The 24,932-nt window shown below is 45.6% G+C and overlaps 1 protein-coding gene across 2 annotated transcripts; it reads right to left on the bottom strand.

The window, feature by feature from the left end:
* Window positions 1–2,631: 2,631 nt before the first annotated feature.
* LOC308596870 (inner centromere protein B-like) lies at window positions 2,632–23,262 on the bottom strand. Of its 2 annotated transcripts, XM_081212175.1 has the most exons (19): window positions 22,680–23,262; window positions 22,303–22,443; window positions 21,126–21,239; window positions 19,451–20,172; window positions 18,830–18,878; window positions 17,534–17,567; window positions 16,434–16,551; window positions 15,425–15,515; window positions 14,211–14,337; window positions 13,988–14,122; window positions 13,294–13,305; window positions 12,847–12,956; window positions 12,347–12,467; window positions 11,487–11,585; window positions 10,510–10,595; window positions 10,181–10,262; window positions 9,456–9,560; window positions 6,797–6,956; window positions 2,632–2,959 (listed from the first exon to the last, which is right to left on the bottom strand). In XM_081212175.1, the coding sequence occupies exons 1-19, from the start codon at window positions 22,682–22,684 to the stop codon at window positions 2,745–2,747; spliced, it is 2,526 nt and encodes an 841-aa protein (XP_081068301.1). In that variant the 5' UTR covers window positions 22,685–23,262; the 3' UTR covers window positions 2,632–2,744. The 2 variants fall into 2 exon arrangements, with proteins under 2 accessions (XP_081068301.1, XP_081068302.1); XM_081212176.1 differs by lacking the exon at window positions 13,294–13,305.
* Window positions 23,263–24,932: the final 1,670 nt, after the last annotated feature.

Below are 24,932 nucleotides of genomic sequence, written 5' to 3'. Positions count from 1 at the left end.
TTCAATTGCATTACAACTGAGCACTTGTTATTCACCCAAAATTGTGTAAGTAGTAGAGAATAAGGAAACACATTCCATCAACAGCCTTGACTCAACATCTGCAGTTTTAATGCAGATTAAGTACAAATTACATGGGAGCCTCTGTGGTCCAATTTATACAGACAAAAGGAATGAAAGGTTTTTGTTTTGTTTTGTTTTGTTTTGCTGGTGTTAAAGGAGATTCATGGGATTAAAAAAACCACATTGTACAAAAATATGTTTCCAGTCATCTGACAAAGGGCCGTTCTTTCAAAATCCATAGCGACTCATTCATCTTTTTCCTTCCTGCTCTTCTGGCTACGTCATTACGCCAATTCAGGTTTCAGCTGACGGGACAAGATTCCTCTGACACAAGACATGAACATTACTTTGACAAAGAAGGAATTGTTATGAATGAGTGGGTTGTTGCTCCAAGGCCAATTTGATAGCCATACCTTCAATTTTCTAAGTCCACATGCAGATACAGAGTGTAGCAAATTGAGGAGCTGTAAAAAGGAAGATCTCTTCTTTGGGTTGAGACCACCTGCTCTTCAAAACACCAAAAATCTGCTCCAGGACAGGGATGTACATGTGTACATTTCCCTATGCCAGCAGATATCCCTGGTAGCATAGGGTGGCTTGCAAGCATTTGCCTCGGAGGGGGATAGAAGTATGTTTGCCAATGAAACACAAGAACCACCTGGCTCCTTTTGCCTACTAGTATCACACAGTTGCTAGTGCAAGAGGAGTCTGTGACAAGCAGCAACCACAATCTGCACAGTAGGATACTGGTTTTTTAGGCAGAGGTGAGGCATGCATAATAGAGAATGCTGGAGAACTTACAATTCCAATAGACTCTCCTACTTCCAAAACAAATAAATCAAGGAAATTACCGTATTTTTTGCTCCACAAGACACACTTTTTCCCTCCTAAAAAGTAAGGGGAAATGTGTGTGCATCTTATGGAGCGAATGCAGGCGGGAGGCTCTGCTCAGCGCTCCCTTTAAAGAGCCGTGTGGAGCATGTTTTACGGCTCTTGGGGGCTTTTCCCTGAGGAGGGAGAAGGGCAGCTCTGCTCAGCACCCCCTTTGAAGAATATTTTTTTTATTGCATTCCCCCTCTAAAAACTAGGTGCATCTTATGGAGCAAAAAATACAGTAGCTACCAACTGATTGATTAATCCCAAGGCTCTCTTTTATAGCATGACCAGTAATATGATATTAGTCTGGATTCACAACTTTTCATCAAGGTTTGCCTAGCAACACAAATTGTGTTTAGCTACCTTCTGTGCCCAATTGCTGTTTTGGACATTGAAACTGAACACGCCTGCTAGGACAGATATGGGCTTGTCTCTTCCAAGGAAACAGCCTTGGCATCCTCATGTCGGATAATCTTTGCTACCAAGACAAGGGCATTACTTCTTGTCCTTTGATACAGCAGTCCCCAGAGGCAGTTTCAAATAAGAAAAAACACATTTGTTGAAATTATCACTCTAAAACCCTAAAGCTAGCTACCTCCATGTAAATAAAGCCAAGGTCACTGCAATACTCCCATTAGACGGAGCCATGAAAAGTGAGTTTATGTACTGCCTTTGTCAAGATGACAGATTTCATCCTCCTCAAAATTTCAGAAATAACCATGTAAGCTGTAACATCCCTTGGTTTTACTGCCTTTCTTGGAAAGTCATCAAAATATTTTTATTTACTTGACTGCAAATGCATGTAACCTTTGTATGTCACACTGAAATCTAACTTTCTGAAGAAGTGAATCTGCGTTCTGATCTGGGCAGGTAAAAAAGGCTTGTCCCCAAGCTACTGAAAATCTGAGAGGATAACATTTGGGAACTGTGTGCTAAAACTAAAGGCTGGTAGTACTTACATAAGACCAAACCTACTTTTTTTTAGAAAGGCAGAGGAAGTCCCATAAAGTATTAATATAGTTTAGTCCCTTTGGCAATGATCCCTTTGGGTCATACTGAGCAAGAATTTAGTTCACATCATTCTTGCCCATTTGTTTACTTGTTCAGTTATTCCAACTACTGTCAGTTTGTTTTTTCAACTGCCCTCTTTCTCTCTCAACATTAGCTTGGAAGAACCATTTGTGCTGGTGTGAAGTAAGAAACAGTTATAAACAGTCTATTATGACCTGAAGGCACAATGGGAAGAGATAAACCTAGCAGTATTGAAGTCTACTACAACCTCTTTCTTCATCTTAGTTGGAAGATTCGGTAAACACCTGCACCTACAGGGAACCAGGCAGAGGGCCTTCTTGGCAGTGGCGCCCGCCCTGTAGAACGCCCTCCCATCAGATGTCAAAGAGATAAACAACTACCTGACATTCAGAAGACATCTTAAGGCAGCCCTGTTCAGGGAAGTTTTTAATGTGTGACATCTTTGTGTATTTTTGGTCTTTGTGGAAGCCGCCCAGAGTGGCTGGGAAAACCCAGCCAGATGGGTGGGGTACAAATAATAAATTTATTATTATTATTATTATTATTATTATTATTATTATTATTATTATTATTATTATTATTATTATTATATCCAAAATAAGCAAAGCAAATTTGCCCTGGTTATTTGGTTTTTTAAAAAAAACACGTTCTTGACAGTTTTAGCATTTAAACCTTTATTGCACAAGATATAAAACATTAAAATACCTTACAGATGCAATTTACATAGACATGACAGACAAAAAACAGCTGAGCGCCATAAGTGGTTCTACACAGCTTCAGTGCTTCTTCATACTGTTAGAGGCACGCAATGCTGCTTTGGTACCTGGAAGAGGTGGAGACTGCCAAACAGCTGAACTTGTGCGCTTGAAATACCTTGGCTTACTTTTGTAGAAGATAGCTTCTAGTTTAGGACTTAAGATTACTCCAAAGAACTTGTTGATGTCTGGAGGGTTGTAATATTGGTATGTAACAGCTTCATTAAGCTGAAGACCTGAGGAAACAAGCAGTTATTCTGTGAGTAATCCTTCAAGTAGCAACACATCTCCACTTCAAGCACTTCTACGTAGGGGGGAAAAATGTGAAACCCAATCTATGAGTGGACTCTAGCCAGCAGCTCAATTCAGCTGCAACACTCACCGGATCTAGGTATGGCTCGGCCTACATACGGAATACCTCACTGTAATTATCCAATAGTCTCCACCACACAAGCAGACTTATCATTTTGATTCAAAAAACCCAAAGGAATTAAAAAGCAAGTTTGTCAGATGACCAAATAGAGGCAGGCCTGTAGAACAGAAATTATATTTCAAGCTGGGCAAGTTGGCTACACGATGAATTCCCTCCCCCCCCCCCCCGTAAGATTTTATTAAAGCTTTTTCACACTACAAGAAACTAAATAAAAACAAAAACAGAGGAAGAAAGAAGAAAGTGCAGAGTCTTCTCTCAGAGGTAGTTCTTAACCCTTGCCACACACAGAAAGCGGGGGACCCTCCCAGCTCTCACCTGGGGGCTTGCCTTTCTTCTCCCAGTCTCTCACCCCGGGAGATCTTCCCTTCCTTGCATCTCACTCAGGGTCCTTCAACCAACCATCCACCATCCAGAAAGAGCATCTCATAGAGAGCAATGAAGCCTACATTGACTGGTCTTGTCCGGACGGATACTAGAATCAGCAAGGGATACCCACATAGCCTGAAGGTGCTGCTGTGCAATGCCAGGTCAATGATTCGTAAGACCACTGCCATCCATGACTTGATCATGGATGAAGGATTTGACCTGGCTTGTGTAACAGAGACTTGGTTGGATGAAGCAGATGGGCCTGTTCTTGCCGCTGCTTGTCCACCAGGTTTCTCTTACGCACAGCAACCCAGGCCTTGTGGGCGGGGAGGGGGGGTTGCAGTGATTTTTAGGGAGTCATTAGTTTGCACCAGGCGTCCTATTGGGAAGACCCAGTTTTCTGAGTGCATGTTCTGGAAGTTGGGCAATAGGGGCAGTACAGGATTCCTTTTGGTGTACCGACCTCCCCGCTGCACCAAGGATTCCCTGCCCGAGCTGCTTCAGGTCGTGGCGGATGTTCTCCTGGAGACACCTAGTTTGGTTGTCCTAGGGGATTTTAATATCCATGCCGACACGACCTTACAAGGGGCCGCTCGGGACTTCGTGGAAAGCATGGCCTCCATGGGGCTGTCCCTGAATAAGTTTGGCCCAACCCATAGCCGCGGACATGCCTTGGACCTGGTGTTTACCTCCATGGATGTTGGTGTTCTGACACTAAGTAAAAGCGAAACAAAAGAAGTGCCATGGTCAGACCACTTCCTGGTGCAACTTGACTTCTCCGCGACCCTTCCCCTCTGCAGGGAGGTGGGACCGATTCGGATGGTCCGCCCCCGCCACTTAATGGATCCAAATGGTTTCCAGAGAGTGGTAGGGGATGCTTTATCCCATGTTGATGGCCTTTCAGCTGATTCCCTGGTGGCCCGCTGGAATGTGGAGTTAACCAGGGCTATTGACTGTTTGGCTCCGAAGCGCCCTCTCCGATTGCATGGAGCCCGGACAGCCCCGTGGTTTTCCACGGATCTGAGGGCAATGAAACAATCGTTGAGACGGCTAGAGCGCCGGTGGCGGACGACCCATTCTGAAGCTGACCGGACACAGGTTAGAGCTCAGTGTCGAGCCTACCAAGTGGCGGTAGCGACGGCGAAGAAGGCTTTCTTCGCCGCCTCTATTGCATCTGCAGAAAACAGCAGCAGGAGACTTTTTCAGGTGGTCCGCAATTTAGCGGAACCACCTGCTACATCGGGGCCCAGTACGGGCCACATGATCTCCTGCAATGATTTTGCAAAGTTTTTTGCAGATAAAGTCGCTCAGATTCGGGAAGAGGTAGACGCCACCGTGGGAGCAGGGCCGGGGCGGGAGAGTGCTAGAGTTTTGTCTAGTCAAGTTGAGTGGGATCAATTCCAATCTGTTACCTCCGAGGATGTGGACAGGCTGCTTGGACGAGTGAAACCAACCACCTGTCTCCTTGATCCTTGCCCATCCTGGCTTATAAAAGCTAGCCGGGAAGGGCTGGGCGATGGGCTTCGTGGGGTGGTGAATGCTTCCCTCCGTGAGGGAGCCTTCCCAGACCCGCTGAAAGAGGCGGTTATTAAACCGCTTCTTAAAAAACCATCTTTAGATGCGGCCACGATGGCCAACTATCGCCCAGTCTCAAATCTTCCATTCTTGGGCAAGGTGATTGAGCGAGTGGTTGCTGAACAACTCCAGGCACGCCTGGAAGAAGCGGACCATTTGGATCCCTTCCAATCGGGATTCAGGCCTCATCACGGGACTGAAACTGCCTTGGTCGCACTGGTTGATGATCTCCGGCGGGCTAGGGACAAAGGTGAGAGCTGTTTCCTAGTTCTGCTGGATCTCTCAGCGGCGTTTGATACCATCGACCATAACATCCTTCTGGACCGTCTTGAGGGGCTGGGAGCTGGGGGCACTGTCATACAGTGGTTCCGCTCCTTCCTCCTGGGCCGTGTTCAGAAAGTGGTGGTGGGGGATGAGTGTTCAGACCCCTGGGCTCTCACTTGTGGGGTGCCTCAGGGTTCTGTCCTCTCCCCCATGCTTTTCAACATCTACATGCAGCCGCTGGGAGAGATCATCAGGGGGTTTGGGCTGGGTGCTCATCAGTATGCAGATGATACCCAGCTCTACCTTTCCTTCAAATCAGAACCAGTGAAGGCGGTGACAGTCCTGTGTCAGTGTCTGGAGGCGGTTGGAGGATGGATGGCGGCAAACAGATTGAGATTGAATCCTGACAAGACAGAAGTACTGTTTCTGGGGGACAGGAGGCGGGCAGGTGTGGGGGATTCCCTGGTCCTGAATGGGGTAACTGTGCCCCTGAAGGACCAGGTGCGCAGCCTGGGAGTCATTTTGGACTCACAGCTGTCCATGGAGGCACAGGTTAAATCCGTGTCCAGGGCAGCTGTGTATCAGCTCCATCTGGTACGTAGGCTGAGACCCTATCTGCCCGCGGACTGCCTCGCCAGAGTGGTGCATGCTCTGGTTATCTCCCGCTTGGACTACTGCAATGCGCTCTATGTGGGGCTACCTTTGAAGGTGACCCGGAAACTACAACTAATCCAGAATGCAGCAGCCAGACTGGTGACTGGGAGCGGCCGCCGAGACCATATAACACCGGTCTTGAAAGACTTACATTGGCTCCCAGTACGTTTCCGAGCACAATTCGAAGTGTTGGTTCTGACCTTTAAAGCCCTAAACGGCCTCGGTCCAGTATACCTGAAGGAGCGTCTCCACCTCCATCGTTCTACCCGGACACTGAGGTCCAGCACCGAGGGCCTTCTGGCGGTTCCCTCATTGCGAGAAGCCAAGTTACAGGGAACCAGGCAGAGGGCCTTCTCGGTAGTGGCGCCCTCCCTGTGGAATGCCCTCCCACCAGATGTCAAAGAGAACAACAACTACCAGACTTTTAGAAGACATCTGAAGGCAGCCCTGTTTAGGGAAGCTTTTAATGTTTGATGTACCATAGTATTTTAATATTCTTTTGGAAGCCGCCCAGAGTGGCTGGGGAAACCCAGCCAGATGGGCGGGGTATAAATAATAAATTATTATTATTATTATTATTATTTGCTCTCTCCGTGAGGTTGTGTAAAGGCTCTTGTGTTACCGTCAGGGTCTTGTAGCAGAACTGAGCTCTGAGAGATTTGTTTATGTATTTATGTATTAGGACAGATCCAGCAAAAACCTAGAGGACCGTCAGAATCTGAAGCAAGAACCCTGTAATTTCAGTGATACCATTTTGCAGCCACTGAAAACTCACTCTTACCAGTGGCCCATGCAGGGATGGGTTTCCTGGGCTCGCTTTCGTCATCCGTGGAGTCATCGCTATTCAAGTCCATTCCATAGTCATTGTGGTTGACTTTGAGGGACTTGGTACCTTTCAGACCTTGGGGGCTCATTTGACTAGAGCGGGCAGCAGGAGATTTCTGTAATAAAGACGAGACCTGAATGGATTGGTTAATGTTACAGGTGCAGCAATTTGCCAACAGGGCTCTGTGGCTATACATCTTCCAGTTCCAATGTTTCGACCTGTGCCTTTTAAAGGTTCTTATTATGCAAGCACCTCAAATGACACTGTGGGTATTTCCTCTGGGATCATTAATCACTATGGAAAGCTTATGATTACCATACCTAGAATATTTAATATGGAATATGGATGCTCTAATGTGCTGAAGTTTTTTTTTATTTTCTGTAATGTGTGTATATTATTATTGTTTATTAAATTTATATACTGCCCTTCATCCAAAGATCTCAAGGGGGTTCACAAGATAAAAAGACAGAATACAATCACAAATAAATAGTTAGAAGCAAAGCAAAACAAAACAAAACCACCCACCCCAAATACATTTAAAAGGCCATAGAATATTAACCAGCCCAAGGCCTGGTTGAAGAGAAACATTTTTGTCTGGAACCTAAAGATATATAATGACAGAGCCAGGTGAGCTTCCCTGGAGGAAGCATTCCACAAGCAGGGAGCCACTACAGAAAAGGCCTGTCCTTGTGTTGCCACCCTCCAGACCTCCTGCAGAGGAGGCACACGAAAAAGAGAAGAGAAGAAGAGTTTGGGATTTGGTATCCCGCTTTATCACTACCCGAAGGAGTCTCAAAGCGGCTAACAATCTCCTTTCCCTTCTTCCCCCACAACAAACACTCTGTGAGGTGAGTGAGGCTGAGAGACTTCAGAGAAGTGGGACTAGCCCAATCAGCAGCTGCATGTGGAGGAGCGGAGACGCGAACCCGGTTCACCAGATTACGAGTCTACCACCCTTATCCACTACACCACACTGGGCCTCAGATGATGATTGCAGAGGCCAGGTTGGTCTATAAAGGGAGAGGCGGTCCTTGAGCTATTGTGGGCCTGAGCCATTGGTGGTACAGTCCAAAAGATAAATAGCTAGGGAGATGCTGGTGACTGCGCCACAGTACTAAAAGGCACCAGCTATGCAAGTTCCTGAAAATTAAGGCTTGAGATTGGTAGTTCCAGTTTGTCTATCAGAATATGCCACCAGGGACTGGCTACTTCAAGAATGAATACATGAATATACATAATGCAAAAGTGGCCAGTTACATTATACGTTGGAACTGAGCTTGTTCCAACATGCTGACACTTTGAAACACCACGAAGTCTAGGACTTCATAGACACACAAGGGCATTGCTATATATAGCACTCACAGCTTCCTCCTTAACTGGCTGAGAGAAAATAACTCCAGGTCTAACCAGAACAATGCTGAACTGCATTTTTGCTGGCTTCTAGTAATCAATCCTTCTCCTGCGCTTTTGTGAGTTATTGGAGCTGCACACCAGATACTCACAAGGCAACATGGGGGATTATGAAGCTTCACCTCCCTCATTCTGGTTTCTGCCAGGCTAAATGGAATAGCATACCAGTAAGTGTGTGTGTAGGGTGCGAGACACCATTGCTCCAAAGTAACCCCCTCAGTATTAGGAAGTACTGCTTCTTCTAAGTCCTTCCTATGGTGGTGCTACAGCCAGTACTTTTTTTCTTTAAAAAGGTTTAGGAGATCTGTCATTTTGATTCAAGAAAATCACCATTTTATAATTCAAATTGGGAAAAATAAATACAGTAAATGGACAAAAGTACAAAGATTCACAAAAGGTTTAAAGGTATCCGTCCCCCCAGAAAAAAGGCACTGGCAACAGCCATGGAAGGGCTGCCCTTTACAAATATTCCCAGTCTTCTTTGATAACAGCAGTCAAACAGCTTAGTTTAGCATATTCTCATGCCCCCTTGTGCTCATTTGTTAGAACTGCAGCACCTTTAGAATTCATGACCACTTATTGCAGCATAAACAGCTGTAGGTTTCTTCCAATATGTATTCAAAAGTGTGTTATTTTTGATGCCTTGTCTCCTTCAAAGAGGAAGGAAGTGTACAGCCTCAGGAAATGCTTAATGCAGCATCTGGGTCTCAAAACCCTATGCCAGTGACAGCCAAGCGGCTGTGCTAGAAGGTGTTGGTAGGGTGAGGGGAGAAGAGAAATAAAAGGTCTCCAAGTTGGAGGCATTTAACATTCAGCAATATACCACCTAGCTGTTCCTGATCTGCTTTAATCACAGTGATGCTTTGAAGGACACTACACAGCAAGGATACACTGCAGGACAACTGCTTGCTCTATAGCCAACAAGTGAGGGGAACCGCAGAAACAGACACTGCCCCATCCCCAAGTGCTTACTTAACAAGCAAAGGGAACGGAGGGGCAGCAGAAAGCAATTTTGGACTGCGTCTGCCCACCGCTCAGGGCATAGGCAGAGTGAATATATCTCCGAGCATAAAACGGAGGACTGCTTTTAATTTCAGTTACTGAAAAGGTGTCACAAGTTTGTGAGATACCAATGGACATCCAAGTCACTTTTCAATTCAAAGCCCAGGTATCTGACCACAGGCCTCAACTATGTATTGCTTACCTGGGCAGTTATATTCAACCATTTATTAGCAGCAGGAACTGTGTCCACCTGCATAGCTTTCTTTTCTTGCTGCAGCTCGTCTAGACGGGTAGAATTCTGTTCATCCTATTGGCAAGATCAGATTTATTAGCTGACCATTCTACAATGGTCTTTGATTCCATCCACTTCACCCAGACTGTATTGAAATTTAGTAGGGTAGCCTCTTCACTAGAAGGCACCAGCAGCTATTTTTTGTAAAGATGCAGAGGGTCTTCAAAAAACAAGTTTCTTTTCAGAAAAATCCATTAAGATGCTCCACTAATAAGTCCGTTAACTCTTCCTGCCTGCTCCCCCATCATCAGTGAAGCATAATTGTGATCGCTACCTTTCCCCGGGTGATTTCCCAGACACCCATCCCATTCCCTGAAGAACAAATATAAGTGTAAACTCAGTTCTCTTGTACAGCATATCGTGCAAAAAATGTGCACAAACTTACAGTCTGGTTCAGTATGGTGGGAACATAGCTGCACAAGATTAACACAGCACTTTACAGAATTTAAATGGTGTCAGACAAGCAAATACTCAATTCAAGCAGTTCCCATCAGCAGCACAAGGGACAAGTTGATATCCTGCATTTTGAAAATGCATCTGCTAAAATTAGAGGGATTTGTTTACATAGCTGCTGGCAAGTGTGGCTTTATGCCCACCCCCACTTCAAATCCTGGCTTTCCAATTCCTTGGCATACCTTCAGATTTTCTTCCTCTTCTGTAACTACTGCTAGCTCCTGGGGTCTCACCAATTTCTCTTTATCATGCTGTCCATGCTGTCTAAAAAGTGAAAGGAGAGCATACATAAACATGTTTACTTGTGACAGGATTACTAGCAAGTGTGTGTTAGGACTGCAGCTTTAAGCAGTTTACCTTAATTACAAAATGCATATTGTAGAAAGCCATATGGTTTTAGAACTGGCCCTTTTACACACAATTTTGGGAAGTCGTCAGAATTGCATGTACACCATTCCAACAAGTGTCCTAGGGTCATCCAACCTTGTAACCGAGAAAGCAAAGTCCTCACCCTTTCCCCTGTTTTGTGCAATTGTGCTCCAGCATTTTCTTAATTTCTCCAACGGTCTTCCACTCTCGATTTTTGTGCCCTTCTTCCTGAAACAAGGAGTACAGAATCAGTACCCACCATAAACACGAAGAGCAGGTGGGGAAATGCCAAATCCCTGTACTGCAGTGTTTCTCAACCTTGGGTCCCCAGATGTTGTTGGACTACAACTCCCATCATCCCTGAGCTCTGGCCTTGCTAGCTAGGGATGATGGGAGTTGTAGTTCAACAACATCTGGGGACCCAAGGTTGAGAAAGGCTGCTGTAGTACAACGAAGAGAACTCTGCCCCATTATATTTAACTGCTCCTTATGTACACAACAGGAATTGTATTAAGAGAGGTTTTATTGTAACAACAATGTTTATTAAAAAACTAAATAGCCAAGCAGAATGCTTTAGAAACAAACCAAGCACTTCAGACAATACTTCTCAATTCTCACCCATACGTGCAACAAAAACCACAGTGGGACGGGTGCTTTTTTCATGGCTCCCCAGGAGATACAGAAGGTAATGCCTGAGCTGGAGGATTTTGCATTTAATATCTCTGAGGGAGTGTGGCAATGGTATTACCTCTTATTCACATGAATGCTAGGAAGCTAGATGCAAAGACATTGGGGTAGGTTTTGAAAACCTACATATTCTCACCACCAAGAGTCCCTCCATATTTTGCTCACTCCTCACCCCTTCTGACAACTCCTTATGGCCTGGCTTTGTTAGTAGGAACCAACAGGTCAGCGGAGATTTAAATGCATCTTCCTCTTTCCAAGGAGACCTCCAGGGTTTGATACTTCAGGCAACAGCAAATGCACTTTTCAGGATTACAATAAGACGTTGCTCAGGAGTTTGACTATTTCAGTCTCCAGCATGCAGGGCTTAATCCTCTGCCTCAGTTTCATTCTCTTCTGTACACCCTTTCACTTGACATTCAATACAGTGCTCACCATCTGAAGCACCTTCTGTTTTCGCGCTTCTGCTTCCCCCATTTTCTTAGTAGATATTCTTTTCTTGGTCTTTTCCTCTGCTACTTTCTCTTCCCGCACCTGTGTGAAAGATCCTTTTATATTTTAGTTTTCATATTTCAGACCCCAAGACCATACTGAATAACAATTCATATAGTATCTGGGGGGGGGGGGGAGAACAGAATCCTGTTAGGAATTATCAACCCTACATGCCTGTGAAGTACTGATTTGAGTTTATGATCTCAGTGCCGAGTACCAAGTGCGATCCTGTAGTCAGTGCCAGACCAGAACTGAAGAGACCCAGGTTCAGATCCCCACTGGGTGTATCTCATGAGGTGACCTTGAGCTAGTTGTAGCCCCTCAGCCTCCCTGGCCTCACAGGATTGCCAGGATCAAGGCTCGGGAACCAAGTGCCCTCCATATGTTCTTGGACTGCAACTCCCATCATCATTACCTTGGGTCACACAGGCTGGGGCTGATGTGAGTCAGAGTCCAGAAACATCTGAGCGAAAGTTCTTCAGCTCTTGTTAAAAGGCCAAACCAAAAGTAGCCAATGTGGTGCTTTCCGGAGATTGCTGGACTACAACTCCCATCAGCCTCAGTCAGCATGGCCAACAGTCAGAGATAATGGGAGCTGTTTTCCAGCAACATCTGGAGGATACCACATTAGTGACCCCTGGATTACATATACTGTATACAAAGAATTAACGTTGGTAGCCTATTTAATAAAACATAAAACCACATCTCTCAGAATGGATGACACAATATACCAATAGGAATCCGCTTACATGCTCTGACCACTGTCATTAAAAGGCTAGGAAGAAAATGGGACCATCTCCCACCTTCTCGCTCCTTTCTTCATGTTGAGATAACTTCTGCTCCATTCTCCTTCTCTTTTCTTCCCCCATCTGCTCCACCCGTTCTCGAGCTTGCAGTGTCTTTCTTAGACGTTCTTCCCGCTTTCTGTGAGATACAGAGAAGCAGGTGTGTTTATAGTAGAGGCTGGAGAACCTTAGGCCTGGCAAAAAGCCCCAATTTGGCAAGCAATGCTGCTTCCCCCAAACCATGTCCACCAGGCCCATACCTGACATGTGGTATCAGGTATGGGGCAGGCAGGGAACACGCCATAGGGAACCTTAACATGCACTCCCAATTGTTCATTAGCAAGGAAGGCTTGCTATCATGGCCAATCAGCCTGCTGGAAGTGGCTGCAGTACAGAGCTCCCCATGGGTGTAATTTGTATAAATGGCCTGCCATGCCTAGTTTAGACTGCAGGCTGGACCTATCTAGGTGACTGGCCCACAGTTATCCAAACAGGACTGAGGGTGAACAGCTACCTACAGCCTTATCTCTTCTAGTCGCCGCTTTTTTTCTTCCTCAACTTTCTGCTTCCTCTGCTGCTCAGCTTCTTGCTTTTTCCGCAAACTCTCAAGACGCTGTCGCTCCTTTTCCTATGATGTGTAGAAAGTTTGGGCTACTTCCAGTTGTGGCAACCATTTATTATTATTATTATTATTATTATTATTATTATTATTATTATTATTATTATTATTTACTATTATTATTATTTATTATTGACCCACTAGCCAACAAAAGCAATGTTTTCTCCAACCTCACTACCACGAGTTAAAGCCAGATCAGTATGCGTAGCAGTACTTAGGTACGTGAAACACCAACACCTCCCGAAAAGATCCATATGCAGCTAAAATGGGTAGTGCATTTAGGGCAGTTAAGTCTTTTTTTAAAAAACAATTCCCAGGCCACAAAATGAGAAAAATAGTTACTTACAACAAACTCTCCCTTTGGCAGGATGAATATGAAAAGGAAAGGAAAGACACGTTACTTAGTTTCCAAGTCTAAATGCTAACTAACCAGTTCATTAGAGTGATTCAATAGCAGTTCCTTCTGCCTTAGTAAAGGAAAGGCTTGTGAGAAGATGCAAAGTGGCACCAGGGCCCAGCAAGTAACTTCTTTACCTTATCAGTTATAACAAAGGAGATGAGGCAAATAAATCCCAATTTGCTGCCTTAAGGCTATCAAAAAGATCCCAAGTTCCACAGCAGGACTGGGAATTAAATTAAACCAAACCAAAGCTGGAAAGTCCAACAAGCTTAATTTTGAAGAGACTTCAGCCATGCTTCAAAAGGCAGAAGATGATGGCTCTGTCTAACCGATGACCTCCCAAATTGGTTTCCTCAAGAGTAAGGCAGACTGATTGAACCCACATGCACAAGTGGAGGAAGAAACTTCTCTTGCTGGTATGTGCTGGAAATTTCCCACGAGGCCACTTACAAAATGACAGTCCTAGCCCCAACCTCACATCTCTCAGTGTGATAAAAGGATGCACCAAACCCAATCCAGCTGGCAGCAGTTCTGCAAGGTCTCATGCCTCTGCCTTAGCCCTGCTACACAAGGCAACTGCAGCTGCCAGGAGCTCAGTGTCTAGCAGACTTTTAACTTGAGCAGCATCCTTGACCCTTACCTTGGAGGTAGGTTTACTGGGGGTGCCACGTTTGATGAGATTTTTCATGACACTATTGTGGCCTGCAGACCCTGGGGATTTGAGTAGCTGGCTCTTCTGTATTGTCTGGAAGAAGTTTTTGAAAGGCCGTGCGATCTGTCGGAAGAGTATGGATGTTCTTAGTGGCTGGCCAGTGATGTGGCATCAGAAAAGGGCCATTATGTTGTCCTTGGCATTTATTTACCTTGCCTGGGCCAGATAAGGGCTTGTTTGCAGGAGATGTGGGTTTGTGACTAGGAAGAGAAATGCCTCCATCCTGTGTGTGCTGGCCAGCAGGTAGTTCATCCATTGCTTGTTTATAACTCTGGCTCCTGAAAAGAGCATGAACTGTATACATAGCAATCCCAATTACATAAATGATCCTTGCTGTCAGAGGTCTGAAGACTCCCAACGATTCAGCACGATCAAAAGGTTTGGGGCCTCTTACTCAATGTCCTTTTAGAGGTCAAGGTGCCCTATAAGCTCTCCAGTGACGCTCAAAAAAAACAGGGGAGGGGGAGAGGGATTACAGAGGAAACCACAAAAACAAAACAAAAACCTAGCAAGCACAAGAAACAAAAAACCTTCTATATATTTTTGAATCCAAAATTTCGGACTCTTCAGATTAGGGTAAAATAACACCTTGATATAGTAACATGTTCAAGAATATACAGTTGTTCTTGGAAGTAAAACAGAATCCGTTCCAGAAATCCGTTCCAACTTCCAAAACGTTCGGACACCAAAGCATGGCTTCTGATTGGCTGCAGGAAGCTCCTGCAGCCAACTGGAAGCTGCGGAAGCCCCTCAGGCGTTTGGGTTCCAAAGAACATTCGCAAACTGGAACACTCACTTCTGGATTTTCGGTGTTCAGGAGCCAAAACATCCAAGTACCAAGGCATTCGGGATCCAAGGTACGACTGTATACTGTTATGCCACATGGTTTCATGATAGCCAATTTTGCCTGACACTTCCAATTCTGAGTCAATGTACATGTACATGTATTAAGCTTACCCAGATATCCAAATTTCCTCTGATCTGTTATACTAGAAGATGTTCATTATGGAGCTTTTACCAGTAAAGATAATGGACTGCATACTATTTCTAAGTCCACCCACCTGCCAACGGTGACTCACTGAGTGGAGGGATGGGGTGGGGGGGATAAGAAAAGAGAGAAGAATCTGGCTCACTGGCTGGACCCATCCTGGAAGAACTCATCTCCCAGAACAAAGATAAGCTTTCATCAGATATACTTGTGTAACCAATCCCTAACACAAGGCGTCATGATACTTTCCAGGAGAACTCTTTCTACCTGAAACAACTTTTGGTAACTGCATTGACTGGAAACTGAGGTGGATTATATCAAAGTTGAAAAGAAAAAAGAGAGGCCACACCAGATTATGCTCCCAAAAGAAAACATACCGTATATTCTGCAATTGCTCACGGGGACAGTTCTGGGCTGAATAGTCAGCTCCACAGACCTGGGTGTCAGTAATTTTAGTTTCAGCTGTTTCTGTGGAGAAGGCACAATTAGTTCAATGAAGGGTATTGTCCTGAAACAGTATCACAAAAGCCACCTTCAACTGACGGCAGCTAAGGTTAGGTGGAAATCGTACCATGGGCACAACGTGTACTCTAGACCAGTGTTTCCCAACCTTTTTTGGGCAAAGGCACACTTGTTTGATGAAAAAAATCTCGAGGCACACCACCATTACAGCCCCGTGACGTCAGCGCGCAGCGTCACGCCGGGAGGGACGCACGAAAGTGTAAGTTTCAAATTTTTTCCCTCCCCCTTGCCGGGGAACCTCCAAGCTTTGGGGGTGGGGGGGGGAGGAGGCAGCAAAGCGAGGCAGGAAGGAGAGCGCGGCTTGGCTGGGTGAGCTTTGGCAGGGGCAGGGAATGAGAGCCGCGAGGCGGGCGCTGCGGACGGAGGCGCTGCCCGCCGAGCTCGCAGGCAGCCAGACGGCGAGAGCCCCGCGCTGGGCGGCCTCTCCTCGCCGCCGTCGCTCCGCCTCTCGCCGCCTGACTCGCCCGCCTCCCTCCAGGCAACATCTCGCGGCACACCAGGCAACATCTCGCGGCACACTAGTGTGCCGCGGAACAGTGGTTGGGAAACACTGCTCTAGACAATGCTAACCTAGGCATAGTAACAGTATGCCAGGATTCAGGTCTCTTGTGCCTCAATCCTTTCCATTGGAAGGACAAGATGCTAAGCATTTATGCAGGTTAACTTATATGACAGTTCCCCTTTATTCTAAACTTGGAAACACAACCCATATAATTAAAATTCTAAAGAAACAAAAATAGATTTTTAAAATAAAAAGAAAATGATTCAAACAATGCTATAGTGGGTTGATGGCAACTTCTACTTTCATTTGTTTCACAAAGTCCTATGCTGTGCAGGCAGCTTTGATTGCATGAAGCTGTTTACCTTTACTGCATGATTCCCCTTGCTGCATCTCAAGCAGAACTGGACTTTGCACAGTGCAACAAATATTCAGACTAGGTGCACCCAGAGCACAAGTCATATTTTGTAGTGTGTTCAAAGCCTAAAGGAAAAAATAATGTTTTAACACTAGAGTGACAGTCCTTCCACAAGGCTGAGCAAGCTGAATCCTAGATGAAGCACATGCATAACTTTTATTAAAAGGTAAAGGACCCCTGACAGTTAAGTCCAGTCGCGAACGACTCTGGGTTGTGGGGCTCATCACGCTTTAAAGCCCAAGGGAGCTGGCGTTTGTCCGCAGACAGTTTTTTCCAGGTCATGTGGCCAGCATGACTAAGCCGCTTCTGGCGCAATGGAACACTGAAGCCGGAGCAACTTACACAAACAGTAAAATAAGCACGTGCCATTTTTCACGAAGAAAGATGAAAGAGAGAGAAATATTAAAAGACTATTTCCAAGAAAGCAGCTATATAGCACCCAGTGAGGGAACCCAACCAAAGTCAAGGAAATATTCAAACACCAGAAGCAGGAGTCTTGGGATCAGTTTATACTATTAGAAGATCAAATAAAACTTTCTTAGACTAGCACTACAGGCAGTGGTGTCACGGGGGAGTAAGGAGAGAAGGCATGCTTATTCAATTGCTCTCCTAAACAAAGCCTTCCTCCACATAAAAGCTAAAATATCTGGGCAAAGCGTTCAGTGTGATCATGTAGGTTGGGACTACCTGGCTTAGAAAAGTGGCTGGTGGCAAATAAAAACTTCTTCCCAAGACCACACACATGTGTTAAGACTCGGAACCTCTAAGAGGCTCATGTCTAAGGCCCTAATTTACTTCTCTACTCAACAGATACAACACTTAGTTTTCCTCTGCATTTTGCACAAGTCTCCAAGTTTTGTTTGGATGCCCTTTAACACAGAGCATCTATCACTAGCCATCCTGACAGAACTAACTGACTGGTCCTCTGATCCAACCGACAGGTTTGTACAAGATTATGAGGCAAAGTGATCTGAACTAAAGCAGGTGCAAGGAAAGAGCAGGCAATTCACCAAGTGTAACCCAGTGGATAGCTTATCAATACCTTACCTCACTGGTTTCAGCATTCTGTGCCAAAAAAGGCCTACGGAGAGGCATTTTGACAAAGCGTTACCCATCCCAACAGAGATCAAAACAATGGCTGCATGAGCAGATTAAAACCTTAAGGCACTTCCAAAGAACAATTGAACAGAAGTTGAATCTTCTGATAAAACAAAGCTGAAAGAACAGCATATTGTGTCCCCAGGTCTAGCAGGTTACTTTTTTATGCCCTTCAGGGTGCAACTTCAGAAGTTTAAACTGAACATAAGGCTCCAAGGAAAGGTAAAGACTTTTTGCAGAGCCACTGGTCTTAAAGTGGACAGTAGAAAACAGGAATGGAGAGCTTGTAGACCTCCACATGTTCTTGGACTCTGTCTCCCATCATCCTTGACCACTGGCAATGCTGGTTGCAATTGATGTTGCAATGACATTAGGAGGCCCACAGGTTCCCCAGTCCTGACATAAAATGTCTTTAAGCTATAGGTTTATTAGGAGCCTCATATCTGCCAAGGGAGCAATGACCAATCCTTTAGTCAAGTGTGCCAGAAAGATATCCAAAGTGTTAAATAAGCACCATTTAAGCATATATCACAACACATATGTATGCAATGAACCTCTTTATACCCTGGGGACATTTTACCAGTATATTCCAGAGCTAAGGAGCAGATCGCCACATAAATCTGGGAAGGCAAGGAGTATAGGCCAGACAACTAGGACTTTCTTGTCAATAAGGGCCAAATGCTCCCTCTGCCACTTGTGACCTTAGTCAAGAACCAAAGTGCAACAGAGCCTTGAGACTGAGGCTACTCCCAGTCTTTGCTCTTCCACTGTAAACTACAGACAGAACCGCAGCTCATTTTCCACATTATGAGTATTTTTCTTCAGTGTACATTCTACTAGATCCATCCACACAAGAGGGCATGACATAGATGCTGTGGGTAGGGTGTTTGATGCTCAACACACATTAGCAAAACACTTGTAATAGGTGCCATTTTATGACCCTGTTTGTTTGTTTGTTTTGTTTTAACTGCCACTAAGACAATTTTCCAGGTAGGGGTGATTTTGGGTTTGGTATTTTTTTATAATGAAAGAGATATAGTGCTAACGCATCACTATGCTATAATGTTAACATTTAAAATGAATTAAAAGGAAAACATATTTCTCTTATTTCCATTTTAGCAACCTTTATAATGGCACTGGTCAGAATTTTTTAAAAAATACTTTTTTCCTCAAATTTAAAGTTAAAGTTATAGCAGAATCTTCCAAAGGGCTTTGATTTCTGTCTGTTTGCTAAAGCTTGCTCACCTAGGTTTGCTGGTTTCATCATCCATGAATATATCAATGGAATTGTGGCCTGGAGAATAAAAAGGTTAAAGAAAACCATTAGTTGAACAAATGCTTGAAGGGTAAAAGTGTGGTTTGCTTCTCTCCCTCCCACTAGCAACTCTGTCAGTCTAAGAGGCAGAACTTTAAACATATCAACAAGTTCTGCTACAGTGAAGGGTGTATGTGTGTGTATGTCTCTCTGGTGTATGCACGTACACATGGACAGAATTAACATACCAGCCCATTTGCTACTTGTCTTCATTCAGCACTTTCACTGTGCATGACAAAGAGCATAGTATGCCACAGGTTTTATTAAATCAGTGTTAGTTAAGGGGAGATGTGAGGCGTGAACTGTTAAGGAATACCAGTGTACTTTCAGAGTAGTTCCTAGCCTGCAAAAAGAAGGCAAATACACTGCGTGTACCAGGGTTAGATATCAAGTTTTGAAGGCCCTCCAATTAGGAAGTGACCCCGCACTTTCTATATAAGCAGCATATTGGAGATGCCAATTTCTTTCCCATATGACACAAACTTAAGGCTACATATTGACAGCTTGTAGAGCCTTACATCCCAGAAGTGAACAGAATTGTCTTTACTTACAGCTTACTTGGCTAGAGGTAGATGAGAAGTCCCAAACTGCTTTCTTCTGAGCAACACTCTTGTGGATGGATTTCCGAATCATGCTTTTCCTTTTGTTGGCTAGTGAGTATTTCTCCGCGAGTGACACCCGCCTGCTCTTGCGAGGTCTATTTGGAGGGGGGTGGCCTGACTGAGAGTCTGCAGAAGTTCCAGTGTTGTTCTTAAACCCTCGGGAAAACTCTCCCTCGGGCACCATATTAGTGACTAGTTCTTGGGCAGGAAAGTCTTCACTTTCACACATTGCTTTTTCATTCAAAGATGTGTTTGGAGTGGATGTACGCATTGATCCGACTGCATCTTTTTCTGCGTTTCCCGGATCAGTTGTGTCTGTCAGCACCAGCGCAGAGCTATTTGCTACACCTGCAGCCTCTGTAGCCCCAGGCCTAGCAACTGAACAGCCACTAGAACCCACAGTGATGATTTCAGGGTCTCCATTCATCTCCTCATTCAGTTTTCCTGATAATTCACTATTTTGGCTACAGTCAGTACCAAGTGCTCCACCGCCTGCTGGATACATAGTCAACTTGTCACACTGTACTTCTGAAGTTGGTTTAGCAACAGAGCAGGCCGCAAAACCAGACATGGATCTTGCCATCCCCACATCAATTTTTTTCAGTTTCTCTTCACATGGGGACAGACACTGAGAAGGTACTATCTTTACACTGCTTCGTCTTCTAGACAGTCTTAAAAGAGAAACAAGCAAATAAACTTGTTGTTAAAAAAAATTAAATCTAAAAAAAATGTTTATTCTGTGTTAAGCCACAGGGTGGCACCAGATACTGGGATACAAATTTCAGATATTCCACAGAGCTTTTTTCCACTAAAATTGAGTGTGACCACACCAAATCCCTCCATTTTCTTTGTAGTGTTATAGACAGGATAAACCTAGAAATGAATGAATGCTAGGATTTTGGTTATTTGTGGTATGAAGGGAGAATGCTGGCTGGGAGAAGAGGAGACCTGCTAGCATTACAAAAAGGTGTTGAGGGGCCACAGAAGGATCCTTTGGTCTGGGGAGTCAGATGTCACAATGGTTGCCAGGGTAACTGTGTGTTTGAGGGGCCAGGAAAGGGGAGTTTTGAAACAGGGGCTTCTGGGCAGAAGGAGGAGGAAGTAAGGCTGAGGTCCATCTTAGAGAAGGGGACAAAAGGTCGCCTGCAATGCCGTGGGCCATGCTGTACGATCTAGATTCCCTCTATGCAGGCTGAAGGTGTAAATAGGCAAATAAACCCTATTTCTTAAAGCATGTCAGTGTCTGCCATGTCTTCCATTCTCCAAAGGGACACAGACCTTGCATGTGTGCCTGTGCCCCCATGCGCTCTTGCCACTGCTTGGCAGAGAGAGGGGCAGGCACTGGGCTTTTGTAACAATAGGTTACTCCACTGAATAGTCATTGTCCTTATTAGGTGCCCAGCGCAGGGTAAAACTAAGGCTTGATTTAAGCACTGTATGGTGCTGGCTGACAAGTATAATCTAGAAACAGAGAGAGGAACATGATATCAGCAAAACCTGGGAACAACCAATTTAGCAAGTTATAATTCAATCCTAGGCAAGTACAGAATTGATATAGCTCTTTTAAATACACATAGATGAACATCTAAAAATATTATATCTCTGTGACCTCTGACTGCAATACCTTTTTCTAGTTAGTTCCTTATATTCATCCTTAAAAGTTGAAGATCGTTTCTTCTTCCGATACTTCTTTTGAGAAGGCGTTCTGGGCATCAGCTCAGGCTCAGCACTGAAGTTGCTATTAAAAACAATCTACTGAATAATTGAACTGAACCAAAATCAAAAATAAAGATTGCAAGTTGCATTCAATGTTTGGCATATTCAGAGGAAACCCACTGAAATTAATGGACATTACTAATCCATTGCTCCCAATAGGTCTAATCTAGCCTCGGCAAAGTATAGTTGGATTCAATACCATACGCTGGTCCCTGTTTCAGAAGAAAATCTTAACTATTATACTGCCATTCTAGCAGGCCACAACATGTTGCAATACCAGCCAGTTGATAGCAAAAGAACAATATATTCATATGTACCGTATTTTTCGCTCCATAAGACGCACCTAGTTTTTAGAGGGGGAATGCAAGAAAAAAATATTCTTTAAAGGGAACGCTGAGCAGAGTCTGAATGCACCCCAGGCTTTGCTCAGCACTCCCTTTCCCGAGCCGTGTGGAGCGTGTGTGTGGCGCTTGTGGGCTTTTCCCCGAGGAGGGACAAGGGTAGCCCGTCACTGACGGGTTGCCCTTCTCCCTCCTTGGGGAAAAGCCCCCAAGAGACGCACACACGCTCTGTGCGGCTCTTTAAAGGGAGCGTGGCTCTTGCGGGCTTTTCCGGAGGGTGGGGGAAGGGACAGAGCGTGGCTAAGCCAGAAGCTAGAACAGCGAGAGGGAGCACAGCGATCCCTCTTGCTGTTCTGGCTTCTGGGATAGGTGCGCAGCCTGCATTCGCTCCATAAGACGCACACACATTTCCCTTTACTTTTTAGGAGGGAAAAAGTGTGTCTTATAGAGCGAAAAATACGGTATTTATCACAGCGACAGTCACTGAATCCACATGCAGAAAAGCCCCTCAGTCAGTCAGTCCTAAACTTCTGATGCAAATACCCAACTTATGCCAGGAGCAGAATAAAGCAAAAACAAAAACAAAACCCACATGCCAGAGAGACAGCCTTGATTTCCATCAGACTGGTACTCTGCATTTTTTAAATCTCTTAAGAATTGTGCAGAAATTATGGCACTGGTGGAAAAAGTCATATTCCTCTTTTATAAGATGCCTGGGATTCAAGGGTCAAACCCTAAGCCTACCTATCAAACATCTTCAGGGCTTCGTCCTCGATTTCCCGCAACCACACCAAGCATTTATGTTCAGCATTGAACAAGAATTCTGTGAACTTCCGACTACAAACATCTAGAAGATGAGTGGGGCCTCCTGCCTCTGCCATGGCACTGGTTAAAAACAGGAGAAAAATACATTAATCATTGCATTCTGCATTTGATTGCATAGTGATTTCCTCCTAGCAGCAGATAATATTGACAGCCAACCAATTTTCTTACAATTTTCTTACAAATGTGCTTGTCTGAGTCTACTACGGAAACTGAAGTTGAGCGAGAAAGCTAACAAACCAGCAAGACAAATGAAGAGTAAGCATCAACTTATACATATGTAATGTTAAACAACTTACATCATGCAAAATCTGTAACAGGGAGAAACTAGGAAGCCTACGCTGCCCAGGTAATTCAATACGGTTAGGAACGGTTACTTTCAACTAGCCTGATTAGGTTTTGTTTTTAGAATAGTTAGATTAAGCGCCATTACGTTTGCAAATTGTTTAACTCCTTTGCTGCTTGCCAGGGGCTGAATGGGGAGAGAGCTTCCTGGTTAATTAAGGAAGGGAAAAGAGGATGAGCGCAAGCCGCTCCTTCCCTACCAAGATAAAGGAGTCGAGCAAAGCTAGAGGAAAATGCTCAAAACCTGCTAGTTAATAGCAAATCCAAGGAAACAAACTTAAGTTCTCCTTTAACTTAAGTTCTCCGTCGGTTGCCCAGAAAGAGGCAAACTGCAAACCCTGCACCCTGCAAGGATCACACCTAAAACTTGCACGGTTAAGTGCCTGAATTCTTAAAAACACAGCAGAACGCCCTCCGCCCGCGCGCGCCTCAGCGTTCGAAGCGAGCGCCCGCCCCCTCGCGCGCCTTCTCACCCCTTCTGCCGCGCAGCTACATCGCGGCTCACGCGCAGAGAGGGCGGGTTATACGGATAGACGACGCCTATTGGCTGCAGCCTTTGTAAGTTAAATCTTAAAGAGGACGTTGCATCCCCACCCCTTTGAACATCAGCCGGACCGAGATGAACAGGGAGACGGGCTCTTTCCTAGTCTGTCAAGCCCCGAACTCAGATTTTTAAAAATAGTACAGACTGACCATTCCTTTGTTCGATGACGGGACCATTTGCTTATTTTTGAATTTTGATGCGGGGGGCGGGGGAGGAATGAGGGCACAGCTATTATTGGAGACAAAGGAGAAGTCTGGGACTTTATGGGAGCTGGGACTGGGCAGCTGGACCACCAAAGAAAGGCGGTCGTGCTCTTGTAAGCTCACATTAATGTCCGTGCGCGATGGAAAGGAAACGAGAACGTTGTCCTACCAGTGCAAACCTAAATATGTCGGGGCTGTTAAAGCCCTTTTAAAGTGCAGCGGTGGTGGTTTACTTCCCAGACCTGTCCTAGTTTTTGTTATTTTCTGCTGAAAACTCCCCCAAAGCCAACAGCCTCAGGTTGCAGCAAGCACGAACAGCTACCTCCGGTTTACCCGCGCTGATGTTTAAAACCCCCAAGTTTGAACGCACCATTCACCTCCACGCGCCCGCCCGCCCTCCAATGCGAAGCGGAAACTCAAAGCCAGGCAGTGAGCCGGCGGAAAGACTTACGAGCCCTTCCCCTCCTCTGTCTCGCCCAGTCGCGTCTGAGCCAATAGCAGGCACTGCTCTGAAAAACCGCGCTTCCCATTGGAGCGCGGCGGCGGTGACGCTCTTTGAAAATAGGAGCGGGCGGCGTGCCTGACGTACAGAACCCTGGGCGGTTTTTCTCGTTTGGCGTGAGGGGCTCGTGCGGCGGCCGGACAAACGGGACTTGCGGCGGAGCGACGGGGCCCAGCCCAAGTGAGTTTACAAGCCGTGGAGGGGGGGGAGCGGGCGCGAGGGGAGGCTTTCGGAGGTCGGTCTCCTGGGGACACCGGCCGTTGCTCGGCCGGCTGCGGCAGAGAGCCGGGAAGAGGGTGTAGTTGGCGTCTGGGCGGGCGTGGCGGGTGTCTGGAGCGGAGGGGCGCCTGAGGAGCCTTACAGAGCTTTGCGCGTGCGGGGGGGGGTGTTCAAATGCGGCCCTCCAGGCATATCTACCCGGCCCTCCAGGCGTCATCCATTCTGCCCCTCTCACTAACTCCCTTCCATGGCCTTTATGCCTAACACCAGTGTGCTACTGACCAGGGCTTGTGTTTCGGAATGGACAGGAGCTTACAAAACCTATTCTTTTTGCATGGCTCGAATGCAAATTGGTGCGCGAAGAGGTCGCAGCTGCTGCTGCTGCTCCGCCTCCTTTTTCCTCTGCTCGCTGCAGGATGCTCTCCTTGGGCTTCAGAAGCTTCCCCCCCCCCCCGCAACCTCTTTATAGGACGTGGTGTTTCCCCAGAGGGGGCTGGCAAGGCAGAAGCATCAAGTGGTTATCCGCTTTGAGATTTTCTAAAAATATATAAAGCGGTATAGAAATATAATAATAATAAAAAATATGTCTACTCAGAAGTAAGCTCCACCCAGTGCTTATGGGTAAGCGGGTCTTTTATAGGGCTGCAGCCTGGGAACTACTCCGAGGGGATGCCAGGCTGCCTGGCGACTCCTTCGGGAGCTGGTGGGTTGAGGGTCAGACCAAGCTGCGGGGAGGTAT

Source organism: Podarcis bocagei, assembly GCF_964188305.1.
Source record: "Podarcis bocagei genome assembly, chromosome: 1".
Classification (NCBI taxonomy): Eukaryota; Metazoa; Chordata; class Lepidosauria; order Squamata; family Lacertidae; genus Podarcis; species Podarcis bocagei.
This window is presented reverse-complemented; position numbering and strand designations above follow the sequence as displayed.